The 17,931-nt window shown below is 32.5% G+C and overlaps 1 protein-coding gene and 1 pseudogene across 3 annotated transcripts; one reads left to right on the plus strand and one right to left on the minus strand.

The window, feature by feature from the left end:
* The first annotated feature begins 6,875 nt into the window (after nt 1-6,875).
* The window catches only part of LOC110660036 (probable methyltransferase At1g29790), a 54,814-nt pseudogene continuing 43,758 nt past the window's right edge, over nt 6,876-17,931 (plus strand).
* LOC131171800 (leucine-rich repeat receptor protein kinase HPCA1-like) lies at nt 7,824-16,954 on the minus strand. Of its 3 annotated transcripts, none has more exons than XM_058131745.1 (19): nt 16,572-16,954; nt 15,885-16,005; nt 15,714-15,785; nt 15,286-15,360; nt 15,114-15,185; nt 14,712-14,873; nt 14,520-14,594; nt 14,036-14,107; nt 13,877-13,948; nt 13,692-13,760; nt 13,517-13,591; nt 11,705-11,776; nt 11,413-11,550; nt 10,780-11,258; nt 10,526-10,684; nt 10,295-10,434; nt 9,435-9,654; nt 8,882-9,120; nt 7,824-8,550 (listed from the first exon to the last, which is right to left on the minus strand). In XM_058131745.1, the coding sequence occupies exons 1-19, from the start codon at nt 16,666-16,668 to the stop codon at nt 8,077-8,079; spliced, it is 2,883 nt and encodes a 960-aa protein (XP_057987728.1). In that variant the 5' UTR covers nt 16,669-16,954; the 3' UTR covers nt 7,824-8,076. The 3 variants fall into 3 exon arrangements, with proteins under 3 accessions (XP_057987728.1, XP_057987729.1, XP_057987730.1); XM_058131746.1 differs by having other exon boundaries at nt 8,882-9,117; nt 16,572-16,953; XM_058131747.1 differs by lacking the exons at nt 13,517-13,591; nt 13,692-13,760 and having other exon boundaries at nt 16,572-16,953.

Consider the following 17,931-nt stretch of genomic DNA (forward strand, 5'->3'; position numbering starts at 1 on the left):
CATAGTTTACAAACCCAGCTCATGCAACTCATCAGGATAATGGTAGAAAGGTCGATAGTGGTGATGAGTGATGATATTATTGATGACAAGTAGCTTGTTTTTTTGTTATTATGATATTTTATTTTTCCATACAGTACATTATTGTCATTACATTCACTATCATATCTATATATAATATTGATTGATATTTGATATTTGATAGCCTGATATTGTAAATATTGCGATATTAACCTTGGTGCAACAATTGAGAGGGGACACAAGAGATTTTCCTATCTCAATTGGATTATACCAAGGTTCAGCTGTAAGCCCTTACCTTTTTACATTAGTTTTAGATGAATTGACAAAACATATACAATAGAGTATTCCTTAGTGTATGATGTTTGCAGATGATATAGTTCTGATAGATGAGAGGCGATAAGGAGTCAATAGAAAGCTAGAGCTTTGGAGAAATACTCTAGAGTCAAAGGGTTTTAGTTCAGTGAAGGCCAAACTAGTGATAGGGAAGGAGTTCGTTTGGATGGAGTGGTAATGCCCCAAATTAATTACTTTAAATATCTCGGCTCAATCCTTCAAGTAGATGGGGGATGTGAGAAGGATATTAGTCATAGGATTAAAGCTGGATGGTTGAAGTGGAGAAGTGCCACGGGAGTTTTATGCGATTGCAAGATTCCCAATAAGTTGAAAGGAAAATTTTACCTTCCAGCCATACGACCGGCCATGTTATATGGTAGTGTGTGTTGGGCACTGAAGGAGTCGTTTGTGTCTAAGATAAGAGTTGCGGAGATGAGAATGTTAAGGTGGATGAGTGGTCATACTAGAATAGATAAAGTCCATAATGAGAGTATTAGAGAAAAGGTAGGAGTGGTGCCAATTGAGGATAAGTTGAGAGAAGGGAGATTGAGGTGGTTTGGTCATGTGAAGCGTAGACATACGAAGGCTCCAGTTAGACAAGTAGAGCACATTAGGTTAGAGGATAGAAAGAAAAGAAGGGGTAGACCTAAACTGACTTGGAGGAGAGTAGTACAACATGACCTAAAAGCATTACACATTTCCGAGGATTTAACCCAAAATAGTTTAGAATGGAGAAAGAGAATCCATATAATCGACCCCAAATTCTTGGGATAAAGGCTTAATTGAGTTGAGTTGTATTATATTATATGCTTCAATGCAGGAAATAATGTATTAAAAAAGACATTTCTAGTAATTTGAAATGAATAAGAAAAAAATTTCCGTTTCTAATCCAAAACAGCAACATTTTTAGTTTCAAAATAAAAATAATTTTAGAAATTGATTTGAAACAGAATTTCCATTTCTATTTAAAAAAAAGAAAAGTGTTTTATTTGTATTGACAATTTAGAAATGGATTGAAAAAAGAAATCCATTTTAGATAAATTACAACAAAAAATGTTAGGTTCTAAATTGAAACGGATTTTAAAATCGAATTAATGTGGTTTCTAACTTTGAAACGGAATAGCAATTTGAAAACAATTTCAGAAGTTGAAACGAACATCGTATTTCGTTTCTAATTTATTTAGAAACATGTGGATTTTTAATCGAATATTTCAGTTTCAAATCGATTTCTAAATGTATTTAGAAATCGATTTTCACTTATTTGAAACCAAATATTCGGTTTCAAATCTATTTTTTTCTTGTAGTGGTTGTGAGGTTGAAACTAATCCTAATTGGTGTCTAAGTTGAGAAAATCAAATCTAACCTTTATGAGAGTTAATCAATTTAGAAAGTGATACTACCCGACTAAGACTAAGTTAAATAGTCAGCAATTGGAACAGAAGCTCTAACATGGCAATTAAAATGAGGATGCTCGGTCAATGGGTCTTACTGAGCAAGAAGTCGACCAAATGTCCAGACCAATGAAGATCGAGTCAAGCAAAGGATGGTTTGGTTTAGGCCCGAACCAGACAATAATAAGTCGATAGTGAATTCTGCAATAATGAATCGCTTGCCATGCCGAGTAACACACATACCAAGCAGCAACTGTAACATTACCGAGTCAAGATTAAGCCCTAGTTTATAGGAGATGATCTCGAAATATCAACCCAACTTTCGAGATTGTAGCAGATAGCTATAACCGCTATTTTGCTTAAGTCTACAAATAATAAAACTGACCAGGAATCATGTACGAAAACTCTATCAAATTTACTATTCAATTATTTCCAAAACGCTCCTCGTCTCATGAATTGTAACTTGAGCATCAGAGTGTCTGGCTAAAAGGCTGCCAACCTCACTTCTATAAGTTTCGCAGGCTGGCATAACTTTGGGATTGGATTCCATAAACTCACGACAACATCATAAAGTCCTTTTCACTAGAATTAGTATAGAAAACCTTGCCTGTGATCATGTTTGCTGCCATTTGTGTCATGACCTCTTTTCCAATACTATCTTCTGTGGGAATTGGATCGATCTTCAGAATAAAAGATCATTAAGAATAATTGATATGAATATAGTGAGTCAAAAATAAATTTAGCTTACAGCTAACAAAAAGTAAAAAAGAAAAATTATGGAAAGTGTATGTTGCATGCTTTTTACTCAGAAAAAATAACATGCATGCATATATTATATTCTGCTACTGATATTAAACATATCTCCAGGTTATTTGTTGATTTTAGTCCTACTTAACTCTTTTTAAAACTTGTCAAAGCAATACACAATTACACAGAAATGCTTCACATGCACTTTTCAATGAAAGAATATTAGATTCCATATCCTAATATTTTTCTTTAATAATCTTATTAACTTCACTATTATGTATTTTGCAACACCTGAAGTTGGAGGGTGGGAGAGTTGTTTAAAAGACTACTGAGAAAGAAAAGAAACAGTTAAGTTTAAGTAAATGAATGAGGGAGACAAATCCAGAATGGAAAGTTTTGACCATAATATCATTTTGAAAAAGAAATAATGATTTTCTTTCACAAAAAGAAAATAAAAATGTCTATAAAGCACTATCTCAAACTCATTGTACTCCATATTTACTTTCTAAATTTAACAACTCTTGTGCTGATTCTAAGTACTTTCATACCTGTTAAATCTTCATTTTTGTTCAAGATTATGAATTGTGCCTACCTGATTTACTTCTTAAATGCCATAATGGTGTCTTAAACTCAAGCATACAATACAGAAAGAAGCAATCAGATGGCAAACACAATTACAAACAACCAAAAATGATTCTAATATTAACTAACCTCACGAACTTCCAATCCAAAATGATTCTAATATTAACTAACCTCACAAACTTCTCCTAGGGAAAATTCACAATCGCAGGTTATTGGAGAAGTTACAATCTGCACTGAAAATCCAATCTTCCACAAATAAATAAACCCAAGAATCTTCTTCATACATTGCAAAGTACTATCAAATTCCAACCCCTGTAAAAAAGAGGAAGAGGCATGCTACAGCAAAATATGTGACTTACAATAAATTCAATTTCAGCATGCTCTTTGTCTTTTGTGAAGTCTTATGACCTAATAAATAGACATAAACTGAAGTTAGCTGAAAGCTTGTTAAGAAAAAAAAAAAAAAAGAAGAAAAAAAAAAAAAGAAAAAACGCACAAAGAAGCTTGGATTATTTGCTGAAAGGATTCTCATAGTGAACTGATGGGTCTTGTACAAGACTTCTCTTGCTGCCACAAGTCACTGAAAATATTATGTGGCGGATTGATTGTAAGCTTTTCAAGGAATACTATTTCATAGGGATCACATTTGTCAGTCCTCTTCCTCACGTCTATGATTACACAAGAGAGCTCATGTTCCCATCCATTCTTTGCTAACGAATATGAATTTGTTAACCCAAATATAGACCTTTAAGTTTGGAGAAATCGCCTTACCCACAACAGTAGTTCTTCTTGTAGCTGCATATATATTCAGTAGAGATGGAATTATGAGAAGCTTAGCCAATTTCTCACCATTGGACAGTGTAGGCTACTTCCTATGAGTTCCACAATGCATCAAAAGGTTGCCTTCAAGGTCATTTGAAGCACAACTTGCTTCTGGCGTAAATGGAAATGTTACTCTTGATACAGAACGTGACAACGAGTATAATATATGGAGTTTATAAGTCCTTAATAATTAAAATGTAATTTTGTAACATATGACAATTGAAGGGGTGGGAGGCTTTATACTTAATTAAAGCACTATTAAGGAAGGGAAGATAAATTTTGAAACTGAAGGAAACCAAAGAGTAAAAGAAAACTATACTAAAAACGTTAGCAAGGAATGGCCACTAAAATGGAGATGGAAAACTTATTTCTCAGAATAAGATGCCACTTGGCCAAAAAAAGGCAATATTGTGTTAACTTTTTTTAAAGTTTAGCCTCATAACATTTATATAGGTAATCTGGTCAAACTAGAATTCTATAAGCTATTGGTTATAGACTTTGTCAGGGAAAATGCTAATTGATAGCAAGGAAGACAATGTGTCATTCTATGGAGAAATTGTTAGTGTACTCGGTGTACTTGCATCATTTCTTACAATCATGTAGGACTCACTCTATATATTATAGGAATTGTCTACTTTTCTAAAAAAGAGAGCACTATTTTTTAATACTATCGGTACATTTAATAATTAGCCTTGAACTATCTATGCGGAATAATAAATTTTAATGAGACCGGTGCTACCTAGAGTTGTTTTTTGACTTATATATTGATCTTCTTCATTCTATGCTTTTCTTGAGCCTATATAGTTTGTTTTAGTACTTTATATAAATGCCGTTGATAAAAACTAATGTAAAGTTGTATTTTTTTTATTTTTTTTCTTCGATTGATATAGTTTTTAGTACTTAATTATTCAAGATTTGCTTATAAAATTATTTTACTTTCAAAAACATTTTGAGTTATTAAATTTACTAATAAAATTATTTAATAATATATTTTTTATTTCGTTAAATTTATTGTTTTTAATTTAATTTTGATTAATTTTAATTTTATACAATTTTAAAAATAAATTATAATTTAAAATATTAATTTTCCGTGAGAACTAATTTATCTATTTGAAATTTAAAACAAATACAGATTTTAAAACTAATTTTGTAATGAAAATTAACATTTTAATTTAAAAATTAAATTTATTTCTAAATTAATGAAAAATTAAAATTAAAATTACTATTAATAAATTGAAAAATATAAATTAATAAATAATTCTCTAAATAAATTTATTAAAAATAAAATAATTTTATTAATAAATAATTATTAATTAATTTAACCATAAAAATTAAAAATGTGTAAGAAAGGGTAAAAGAAAAGGGAAAAAGTAAAAAGTAAAACTTATTTAAAAAAAAAAAAGATAGCAGTTTATTTTTTTTTTTAATCTGAAAACCTAAAAGACTTTTAAACTTTTTTAATAATAAATTAAAATTAAGGAATGAAAATAAAATAACTTTTAAATTATGTGTGGATAAGTAAAATTAATCCAACACTAATAAAACATAATTTGAAAATTTAATGAAAAAGCCAATTAAACATGATTAGAGAATTCATATCCCAAGAATAAAATAGTAATTTTTGTGAAGTAAAGAAGTAAAATTTCTTTAGATTGCCCCAATTTTGATACTTCTATGCATGGAAGCCCCACCTCAATTTCAAACACTTTGAATATTTCACATTTTCATTAGAAAATATTGTCCTCGTAACAACTAAAAAAAAAAAAAAAATTAACGGTTGTTGTTTAATATGATTTCGTGGAAATAATTTCTATAATACTTCGTTTTAGAAATTAAAATTTTATAAGAATCCAATTTAATTGATTTATTTTTAATTAATTCTAATATTTAGAATAAAAAATTTAATTTTTTAATTTAAAAAATTCATTTTAAAAAAAATAAAAATTAAGTATGACTGTGTGAGAATTTAATTAAATTTTTTTCTTATAAAATTGTTTATTAAAAAAACCTTATATTAAGTTCTTCAATTATGCTGTTGAAAAATATGTTAAAATTTTTATTTATACATCAGGCAATTGATTGGATAAATTAGGGCACATATTATTTACAGTATTTATTTTGTTTTTGTTGTCTAATTGTCAAGGAAATTTTATATAAATAAAATCTATTTATTTGTAGTATCAAATATAAAACAAGTTATTGTATATAGAAAAAAAATGAAAGTGATTTTCCTAAATTCATCTACTTGTTCTCTAAAAACCTTTTCTTTAATTAGAAAATAAAAATAATAAAAAAGAAAACAGAATTATAGAAAACAATCCCTAAAAATTGTAATTAATGTGCAACCCATATTTCATTTTTGAAATATTTCAAATCTCAAATTGGATAAGGATTTCCATAATGAATGTTATCTTGGAGTTTGATTATAACTTTATAAGGTCCATGTTTTCTCAATTCAGTTCTGTATAATATTAGTGGAATAGCTTATTCTCATAATTATGTTATTTAAATTTTACAACTTAATCTGTATGTACTTAATTTTTAAGGTCCATACCCATTTTAATCTTGTTCTCAATTCAATTCAATTCAATTTGATTTAGTTTTATCAAATTTAACCAATGAAATTTTTAATTTTTTTTCTTTTTTTAATTGAGAATTGAAACTGAATAGCCGAAAATGATCGATTCACATTCAAAATCAATTTTAATTAATTTGAATTTAGCATGTTTTGATTTCAAATTAAATTGATCTGATTCCAATTTCGAATTGGACCGTATCCATGGCTACTTGCATTGTATGACTGCCTATGTGAGATTGTCAATTGAATTTTAGACTTGGTGAGTTTGGAAAATGAGTGGAAGCAAATTTCAAGGCTTAGTACCTGATTCCAATGTCATTCATGCGAGGTGGTGAACCAAGATCCGTAGAGCGTGGTAAGACTTTACATTGTGAACGTTAACTCCATGTTCATCATCAAGGTTGATGATGAGAGGTTGTGAGCCTCTCCCTCGCCGGAGATGTCGTCCTAAGTCTCCGGCAAACTACGAGGAGCCAATCCCATTACCACAGTCCCTCTGGGCAACCCCGTCAGACGCCAGCATTGTCTGGGATCCTTATACTTGCAAAAGCTACAAGTGCCTCATCGAACGAAAAAATGTGCCAGGCTACTTCGACTGCAAAGATTGCTTCGACTTGCAGGGGAGGGAGAAGACAAGGTGGATGTTCGATAATGGAGGACTCGATTATGAGATTGATCAAGTTCTCAAAGCAAACCTCGTGGAACTATCCGTATTGGACTTGACATAGGGGGTGGGACTGGAACATTTGCAGCTAGAATGAAAGAACGAAATGTTACATTATCACAAGCTCAATGAATCTGGATGGTCCATTCAACAGCTTCATTGCATCGAGAGGATTGATCCCGATCCATGTTAGTGTTTCTCAAAGGCTTCCATTCTTTGAGAACATATTGGATATGGTTCACTCCATGCATATTCTAAGCAACTAGATTCCAGAAGCCATGCTTGAGTTCACATTTTATGATATATACAGGGTGTTGATGCCAGGGGGACTCTTCTGGCTTGATCATTTCTTCTGCCTGGGATCACAGCTGAATCAGACTTACATTCCAATGTTGGACCGTGTTGGATTCAAGAAGCTAATGGTGGAATGCTGGCATGAAGCTCGACCGAGGAATCCACAAAAAGGAGTGGCATTTCTAAACTGATCAGATGCAAATAGATCATATGTTGTGTTCTAAACATGTAGTAGTTTCTATAACAACTATATTCAGAAAAGAAGGCATTTAAATATCTTGACAGCAAGTTACAAAGTGAAATAAATCTTGGAAATTAGCAAACATTCCTTTAAAACCTGGGGTAAAAGAAGAAGGGAAATGCACCCTGTAACAGCAAAGTCAAAGCAGATATATAAACAACTAATGAATCTGAAATTTCTACATCATTGCTAATCTGTCTTACATCTTTTCTGTTTATTCTTCATTTCAGCTATCAACCTCAGATACATCACTTGAGCTAAATATTCATAAGCAAATAATTCAATTCAACTACAATTCTGATTCATTACAAGCTTCATACAAGACAAGACAAATAGCTACACATATTGCAGTGCTTTTTAAACATTTCAAACTGTGAGCATGAGCAAAATTTGAATGGAATAATGCTTATTGAGGCTGTATCTTTGAAGGTGGAAATGCCCCACTATAATCAAAGGAATCTTTACTGTAAGGATGACGAGGACTTCCCTTGGCTGCTTCCTCGTAACTTGCTGAAGTAGATGCCGATTCATTATTGGGGTTTAAACCAGCAAGCTGCAAGATGTCCTCTATCTCTTTCACCACTTCACCCATTTTAGGCCTGTCTGCTCCTGACTCTTTCACACATTCCAATGCCAGATCCACAAACTTATTCAGACCTTTCAGTGTTGTTTCTAGACCAATGCCTGGGTCAAGAAATTCATGGAGATTATATAGATCTTTTTTTCTATCCATTGCCATCTTTACCTCTCTCACTATGTATTTTCCACGTTCTATTGGCTTTCTTGCAGTTAGTAGCTCTAGCATCACAACTCCGAAGCTATAAACGTCACTCTTCTCAGTTAACAGCTGAGTCATGTAATATTCAGGATCCAAATAACCCTAAACAAATATAAAAATTTTGTCAGTCCTGATATACTCTCAAATGTTATCTTTAATTTTTAAAATCAATCCACCTCATGCATATCGTGGCCCATCCAACGCAACAAAACCATGAAGAATTTACCAACGAATTGGTTATACGTTTGTGTCAAGCAGATGCTTTCTTTCCCGGAAAACAAATTCTTATTTCTTGACTTGTGAACAATTTCGCCATAAATTATAACAGCAAGCATTATGGAGCACATTTTTATGCTTTATTTACTTTTAAGTTCCCATTGTTAAAAGAAACAATTATGGTACATTTCAAGCAATGGGATATGGATGTACTGACCATTGTCCCTTTAACTTGAGTGGTAACATGACCCTTTTCAGTGTCACCCATAAGCTTGGAGAGGCCAAAATCAGCAACTTTCGCATTTAAGCGTTCATCCAAAAGTATGTTGGTGGTCTTTATGTCCCTATGGATAATGGGAGGGTTTGCAAGTTCATGTAGATATGCCAGACCTCTGGCTGAACCAAGGGCTATTTTAAGTCTCCTAATCCAGTCCAACCTGGTTCCCGACTTCCCTGCTTGTATGGGAAAGAAGAAACAAGTAAGGGATTAGCATTGTCTCAAAGAGAAATGTTCACTTGAATATAATCATAGCTCATTATCCAGAAAGAATGAAAGCCTTGATAAGTAGATTTATTCCCCTACTATATTCTGATTAAGACATTCTAATAATATTGGTCTGAAAAAAGTCACTCTTCTCTTTTTTGGTTGGATGAAAGGATTTAGTCTCACAAGTTCCCATGAACCATAAATTATTGCTATAAGATAGAATATTCCATGCGACTATTCATGAAGTATCAAGCTGAAGCATCAGTATGGTTAACAAAAGTACCTGAAAGACTGTCCCAGAGACTCCCATTTGGCACAAATTCATAAATGAGCATTTGCTCACCTTGGTCAAAGCAAAATCCCAAAAGGCTTACAAGATTTTTATGATGCACTCTTGATAGAAGTTCAATCTCAGTTTTGAATTCTAGCCCACCCTGCAATGATATTTGTTGAGCTCGTTTTATGGCAATCAATTCTCCACTGGGAAGGATTCCTCTATATACCTGTAAAAAAATGTTGGCTATATTATGAAAAAAAAAAAAAATCATAACACCAAATTGATTCAATGGTTCAACATTTGTTCAAAGAAATTAAAATTTGCAATAATAATATTATAATAAGAGTGTCAATTAAAAGACTATCAAACCAGAAATTCCAATCACACAACCACTGAAGGTCAAGGAGAACATGCTAAGCCACTCTATGAAAATGCACACACATACACTGAGCTGGCCAAGTTCTGTGTTGTTTTAACAAAATAAGGATATATAATCCAGTTTAATATATAATATCTCCTCGAATAACAAAAGCGTTATCCTCCCTATAGCCTAAACTGTAACAAGTTTCATGCACCAGAACACCTTTTTATGCAACATCGGCAACATATGTAGCTTGTGCACCTTATATCGATCTACATCTATCCTGACTAATTTGGGATTCCCATTTTCTAAATTTGAATCTAAGTTTCTGCACCCTATGCCACTCCAACCCAAAGTTGGCTCACATTTTGGGACTTCAGGGACATTGGAGCCAGCAACATAAAAATAAATAAATAAATTAATTAAAAACAAGTGCAAAATTATGCAGGGCCAAGATGAACTCAGTTAGAGAGAGAGAGATAGAGAGAAGGGAATCAAACTTAACCTTTCCATAACCACCAGATCCAATATTATTTGCTTCTGAAAAATTACTGGTGTATTTTTTAAGCTCTTCAAAAGAAAAGCATCTGGCCCCTTTTAATTGAGGAACACCAGCACCACTGCTCTTAGTTGAATCCCAGTGTGCTGCATTTTCAGAGTGTAAAGCAACAATTAAACATGATGCACTCCATCTGAACTGAAAAAACAATAAGTAATGGTTAAATCCTTATTGTACCGAAAGGATTGTTCCGTTCAGTTGCTCTTTCTGCTCTCTTCTTTTGATGGTAAGCATAAACCCCTGCAAGAAGCAACAATAGTACAAGGGCAGAACCACCAGCAACGGCTCCAATGATAATGCCAGTGTTTAATGAGTTGTTTGATCCTGTAGCCTCTCCTAAATGACAACTCAGAGGGAGGGAGAGAATGGTGTTATAAGAAGAAAAAGAAAATGATGGAAAAATCTTAATAATACATGGATTTTGGAAGTACCAGCAAAATACTGATAAGAATCTCCATGAAAAAAGTAAGGTCCAAATGGTTTTGTAGGATTGAAATTGGCGTTGCTTAGTACAAACGCAATCTGAGAAATAACACTTCGATTGAAATGATCTTGGTTAGATGGAAAGACTTCAAGTTTTAATTCTAAGTACGAAAATGGATCCTTTCTCTGATTACTTATAGAAACTGAATCCACAGGAAGTTGCTTGGAACTAAAAGAATCCATTAGTTGCTGCACGAGTAAAATATAATTTGTTTTGTTGTCCAAGACTGAGAATGAAGGAGCTATGAAAACTAGAAGTCCTGTGTATGGATATGCACATTTACATTTGGGGCTGGATATCTGATTTGAACGGCAGGGAATAGGCTCACAATTATTTGGTAGTGACACATTAGAAGAATTAGGTCTGGGAATGGTACAGTAATCTGCCGATACTCCTGTTTCCTTGCAAACTAGGTTGTTCACGAGTCTGCAAAGTCCAACAAATGAAACAAGCATAAGCTGGTCACTAGAAGCGAAGAACATCCCCTGCCATTTTAACGTTTTTAAAACACTGAACTTTAAGTTTTTTCAGTAGCACAATGGTTAAAATTTCTTAAGCATGAATAAAGAATGCAACTCACATTACTTCAACTTGCTTTTGTCCTGGTATTGGAGAATACTCAGCAATTAAATTGTTTCTTAAATCAATGAGTTGCAGTCGGTCTCTGTAGCTTGTTCCAATATCTAAAGTGCCATTGAGTGTATTGTTACTTAGATCCCTGTAACCATATTAGCCAATGCCATCATCAGATATAAATGTCTAGCTAGGCTTCTTTGTGCAGAATCCTAAAAATTAACCAGTTGATTATCCTTTGGCGTTTCTTGACATCCTAAAATTAAATGTTGGCTACTAGATATCAAGATGATACGCACACTGTCTGTAAATAAGGAAGGCTGAAGAAGCGAGTTGGAATTTGTCCTTGAAGTTGTGTATTTTCCATCACTCTGCCACACAAAATTATAAGTTATGCTAACAATAAAGACTAAAACCCTTTTCAACTGGATAGAAAACAGTGCATGTCCAGGCACAGACAATGACAAACACAAAAGCACACAGGGCAGGACACATATATCCGTAGTACCACCTTTAAGGCCTTATATATTTTTATTTATGTTCTTTAATGGCCTTTCCTAAGACATAAGATGGTAGAAAGGCTTGTAGCAAAAGCAATATTTACATAAATATAGATATCAGCTTCATAACAAATGTCAGCATTACATGAATATATATATATAAGACCAGAAGAAGGCTTGTGTTCTATTGTACCATCTAAGAAACTTGTAACAAAGGACGTGAATAATTACACAAGAACTAGTTCCCTAGCGTGCATGTGAAAACAACATTGTTTCCATCAACAAAACCAAACACAAAACATCACATGTTATAACTACAATGAGATGAAAAGTTTAGATGAATAGAGTTAAAAATTAAAATCAGGGAATAACCAAACAATGACGGAAAGGAGAACTTAGAAAACTAAAAACCCAACATATATGTTGATCTATAGATTTGGAATCAAAAGAGGTGTACTTCTTACAGATTCAGCTATCAAAGGGTGTGTTGATTGACAAAAAGTGTGGTTGGAGAACTTTGTTTTGTTGATTTTTTTTTTCCAAAAAATATTTTTTCTCAATTACAAGAATACCCTATCCTCCGCATTGATATCTTTACTTTTTTTTTTCTCATTCTTATTATGTTCTTCTTTAATCCTTAATGTAGAAGGAGATGATTGTACAGAAAGCCATGTTTTGTAAGATAGAACAACAACAACTAAGCCTTGACTTCAAACTAGGTGGGTTGGCTATATGTGTCCCTTTTTATCATTCAGCTCTATTAGATACCAAATCTACATCAATATCAAAACTCGTAAATCTTTTGACACCACTTTTCTCCACATCATTTTAGGTCTCCTCTTCCCCTTCTTACTCATTTCTCTACTAACTTATCATATTATTGGGGCATTTGATTCTCCATATTTGACATGACTGTACCATTTTAATCGATTCTCTCTCATTTTATCTCCAATATGTACTACATGCATTCTTTGAAAGATGTGATCATTTCTAATCTTATCCTAGTAGACATCCATCTTAACATCCATATTTCTGCCACTCTCATTTATTAGATAGAAAATGATAGAAATTAATTTATGTAAATGTCAAAAATACACTACAAAGATACTTTAGATTGGCAAGTAACAATGTATTTTTAGATAGAAACTGCTAATGGTCAATCAATGTATTTGCATAAATGAGATAGCAGTTAAAAAGGAGAAGAATAACTTTTTAAATCTTACTATTTCAAGGGAGGAAAAAAAAAAAGACAACTCTATAAAAGGAAATAACATGTAGAGAGTAAGAACAAAAGGACAAGGAAATGGATATAATCCAAAGGACACAACATAAATTTGATAAACTTTTGTTAATATTAACATAAACTCAAATCATGTATCTTTTTTATGCATTCCTATTTTAATTTGTATTTGGATTCTTCCTCTCTTGCTTAAAGATGTAGGATACTCTAGCAAGGTTTGAATTAAACACAAAAAAGAATACAGACATAGCATTATCCCATTTTCTGCAAATATGATTTAATGTTTCTTTATGCCATTATTAAAAGAGAAAAGAAAGAGGACATTGAGACTTGAAAGTTAGGTGGGAGGGAGGGGAGAGAGAGAGACATACAATGTTGTCAAAGACTGCAAGGTAGAAATCCAAGGTGGAAAATTAGATGCATCAAAACTATTATTGCTCATGTCCCTGCAGACAACTTTCAAGTTAAAAGATGCACATAGACAACAATATAGTTATTTTCCTACTACTATTACTGATTATATTAATAGACTGCACAAAATCTTACAAGTAACTGAGAATATTCATTCCAGTAAGGTTGGGAAGAGGTCCACTCAATTTATTGTTGGACAAAAACCTGATATTGATCACCAAGAGGCACAACAGAGTGAAAATCCACATATAAACTACTAATGATGAGGGTAAAACCATTATAACAGCTTTATCCTGAATGCCTCTCTTCCATATACTTACAAATCACTGACATTGGTAAGTTTGTTGAGGTTTGAAGGGACAGGTCCAGTCAATGAATTCCTGTCAAGGCGCCTGCAACCAAGATAAGACATTCAAGAAAAAATTCACCAGCAGGAACATCAACATGAAGTCATTCAAGTTTGTCGTATAGATACTCACACAACCTCCAAAGTCTGCACAAGGCCAAGGGTAGAAGGAATACTGCCAGTGAGCTTGTTGCTGTCAAAAAGCCTGCAGAATAAAAGCATCTGTCAAAAATCAATGCTTGAATTGGCAGGTGTGCATATGATTAAGGTGATATTCAATTGAGAAGATCCACTAAGAAAAATGAGTAAATTAATAGTTTCATCTGTGATTATTATTTCTTTGCAATTTAATTCTAAAATAGTCCATCAAATTATTTTTTATCGGAGAAAAAGATACTTCAAAACAAACAACTTAGTTTCCCCTTTCCTTTTTTATTTTTATTGTAAAATTTACAATACAGCAGAAAACTAAACAAATTATGCGGCGATGATACATCATGATAAAGTCAACAAAGGCAACACCCATAAAAAAGATGCGATTTAACAGAGAAAAATTATGCAACTTGGAAATGATGGTTAAAAACATATTTACTACTGTCACAGCCAATGAAACTTACACATGTTTGAGACGCATGTCCGAACTGAAAAGTTCAGGTGGGATTCTGCCTGAAAGCTGATTCTTTCCAAGATGACTGTTAATAGTTTTTACACTTTAATTAATGGAAAATGATTCAATGGTTTTAAAAAAATAAAAAAAAATAAAAAAAAAAGCTCCAGCTTGCTGTATAGTGCAAAAAGATTTTACGTACAAGTGTTTTGTTTTAATTAGCATATCAAGACCAGGTGTAGTCCCTGTGGAGATGGGGATGGGCCCTTCAAGCTTATTGTCAGTTAGATCCAGCCAAAAAAGTTGAGATAGATTGCCAATTGAAGGTGGAATTTGACCACTGAATTTATTAGAATTTAGAGATCTGCAAACAATGATTTTCGGGAAATGTTGGTCCGGATATTAACAACACTTCAAAATAAGTGGAAAATAACAAAGAATAAAGCCTAATATTGAACAAAACTATTAGAATTAGTCTAAATGCTGATATGGGGAACTAAAATTGACCACCCAACCAGCATCTCGTTTGCCATTCACAAGAAATAGTATGTTGATTTTCATACTTCAATAAAGCAAAGAAAGCTTGCAAGTTGAAAATCCTTACAAAAAAACCAGCTGCTGCAGTGATCCTATTGAATCGGGGATAGGACCAAAGAAACCACAACCAACCATAATTCTAGAATACAAGTAAAAATCATTTCGTTAATTAGAGAATTTTGACAAAAAGGAAAATTGGATGTCAATTAATACTTTGGTGAAACATTGTGTGTTCTTACAAGTTTTCTAGCTTCTTCAGACTCCCAATTGATGTTGGCAGAGGTCCTCCCAAATCCTTGTTGTATGATAGATCTCTCTATGAAGATGCCAATAATCAGAAATGATAATAAGAATCCTTGCTCTCGAAAACAATCTGTATTCTATCATTTTCTTGGTGAAAACAATCCCCTCTGTTCAGGATAGTGTACAAGAAGCAATCTTAATCTTAAAGCTACAAAGAGCCCTATGGATGATGCATCTGCTTAATAAGTGCCTCACGCATTGAGCATGATCCTAGAGAAATGTAGGCTTGCATGCTACAATATAAATAGAATAATAATAATACTACTACTAATAATAATAATAGCTGACGATGGCTCAAACATATTTAGTTATGAGACAGATCCTAAGCATCAAAGAGGAGATAAATTGCAGGTCAAGGACCTACATAGTTTGAAGTTCTTGCAAGTCTGAGATATATCCAGACAGCTGTCCTTTCAATCCCATACTTGACAATTGTCTGCAGTTAAGAATAGTCAGGTTAATCTCAAAATCGGGAGAAGAAAGAATTTGCCAGCCTCAATTAGCATTAAAAGATGAAGTATTGCCAATTAATTACATGGAATTCACACGTGAATTGATGCACTTTATGCCGTCCCATTGGTCTCCACAAGGGTCTGTACCTTCCCAGCTAGGTGGCGTGTTTTCCCACAAATCCATAAGAGCCTTCAATGCAGCAACTGCATCAGGGATCAAAGAAATCATTTACATGATTCAAGTCATCAGCATTTGTCTTGCCCATTTGTATGAAACATATTGTAGGATCTACAAAAACCAAGATATAAAACTGCTCCTGATTTTCTCTTAATCCATGGAAGAATTTTCAGGGCATCATTAAACCACATAAGAAAAGAAAAACCTGCTATGAGAGTTTTGATGAAGTACTCCTAGACCCATGCTTACTGTATGATTTGAGAAAGTGAGCACCTCAGACAAAAAAAAAAAAAAAATGAAGCCATATTCTAACTCAGAAGTTCCTCTTCCCAAAGACATAACTAACTCTGATACCAATCCTGGATCTGGTCCATCTGCTTAAAAGCAGCTATCTAACATCTCCATTTGAAGTTAATCTATAGTTAGTTAAGAAAGCCTTAAGTTACCAGTGAACATGATATACTAATCTTCATCCAAAGAAAAAGTTACAGAACATGCACCGATTGAAAGAGTTAAGGTTGCCATTGGCATATCAACAAATTCCTAACGAAGAAAACAAGAAAAGGGAGAATAATAATTGTACTGAACTTACAATCATCAATGTCAGTCAGTGCTGCTATGCTACAAATCTGGAGGGAAGCAACCAGCACAAAAACCAGAATTTTTGGATTCATCTCCGAATAAAACATCAAAAACTCTTTGTTTTCACTTTCATATTTTGCTTAACTGAAAACCCATTTAGCCCAAGCAATCAAATCTCAATTGAAAGATATTCAAACTGAATATTTTCCCTAGCCACTTCTTTTTTGTCAAAAATCGAACCGTGTGAAAAGACATAGAGTGGAACTACTTATATTGGCATAACATTACAAATCATATAAATTGACTAATCACATGTTAGTCTGTTACCCATCATCCTCGTTTAAAAGAGGGAGAGAGAGAAAGAGAGAGAGAAGAAACAACTTGGTGGCTGGCTGACTGGCCATATCAGTAAACAGAAGTCAAATATCAAATTTTTTTTTTTTAAATGACAAAAATGAAAGAAAATTGACACGTCAAATTGAACTGATGAAGCAGAAAAGTGGGCCTGTTGTATTAAATAAAATTGAATTCTTCAACCAAAAAATGGATATCGCATTTAATAAATATCTCTGATCAGCTACAAATTGATGGGTTTTCATTTTTCTGTTTCATTTTATTCAAATTTACAGAGGAAAAAAGACTTGAAGATAATCATAATAAACACACACACACACACATTCCATTTCCAAGCTTGCTAATTGCTGGTCCTAACCTAATATAATTCAATTGAAGTCCTTTTCAAAGAAACACTCATATTCATAGGAAGAAGTTTCCTATGAGAATAATCATCCAATAAACCATGATGAAGCTGAAGAAAAAACAAAGAAAGAAAGAAAATAAATGTTGAGGTTTTTGTTTCACAGAAAATATAATGTTTTCATAGAAATTTTTTAAATAAATTTTTTTTTTAGAAAATATTTTCTTTTATTTGATTATAATATTAAATTAATAATATATATTTATATTAAATATTTTTATATTTTAATAAAATTATTAAAATTTAAAAAATAAAAATTATTTTAAAAAAATTTAATCAGTAAAATATCTTCTGTTTAAAAAATCCGTACCTTCTGTTAATTAAAAAGTCAGCAAAAAAATTAAGCTTTTGACTCGTTCAAACGGTTTCCACTAGCAGCCATTTTTGTTAGTCCTGATTGGTCCTTTTCACTTTTAAAGCTTTTTACAGACGGAGACATCATTTAAACATAGGGAAGGACCAGTGAGCCGTGCAGTATTTGAACTAAATATTTTTTTTTTATGAATTTAACTGAGTTTTTTCTTTTAATTTTTAATTTAATTAATTAATCAAAATAATAACCTTTTAAATTTTTATAATATGAAATTTTTATTGAAATAATACAAATTTAATC

The sequence above is a fragment of the Hevea brasiliensis genome, chromosome 13 (genome assembly GCF_030052815.1).
Source record: "Hevea brasiliensis isolate MT/VB/25A 57/8 chromosome 13, ASM3005281v1, whole genome shotgun sequence".
NCBI lineage: Eukaryota > Viridiplantae > Streptophyta > Magnoliopsida > Malpighiales > Euphorbiaceae > Hevea > Hevea brasiliensis.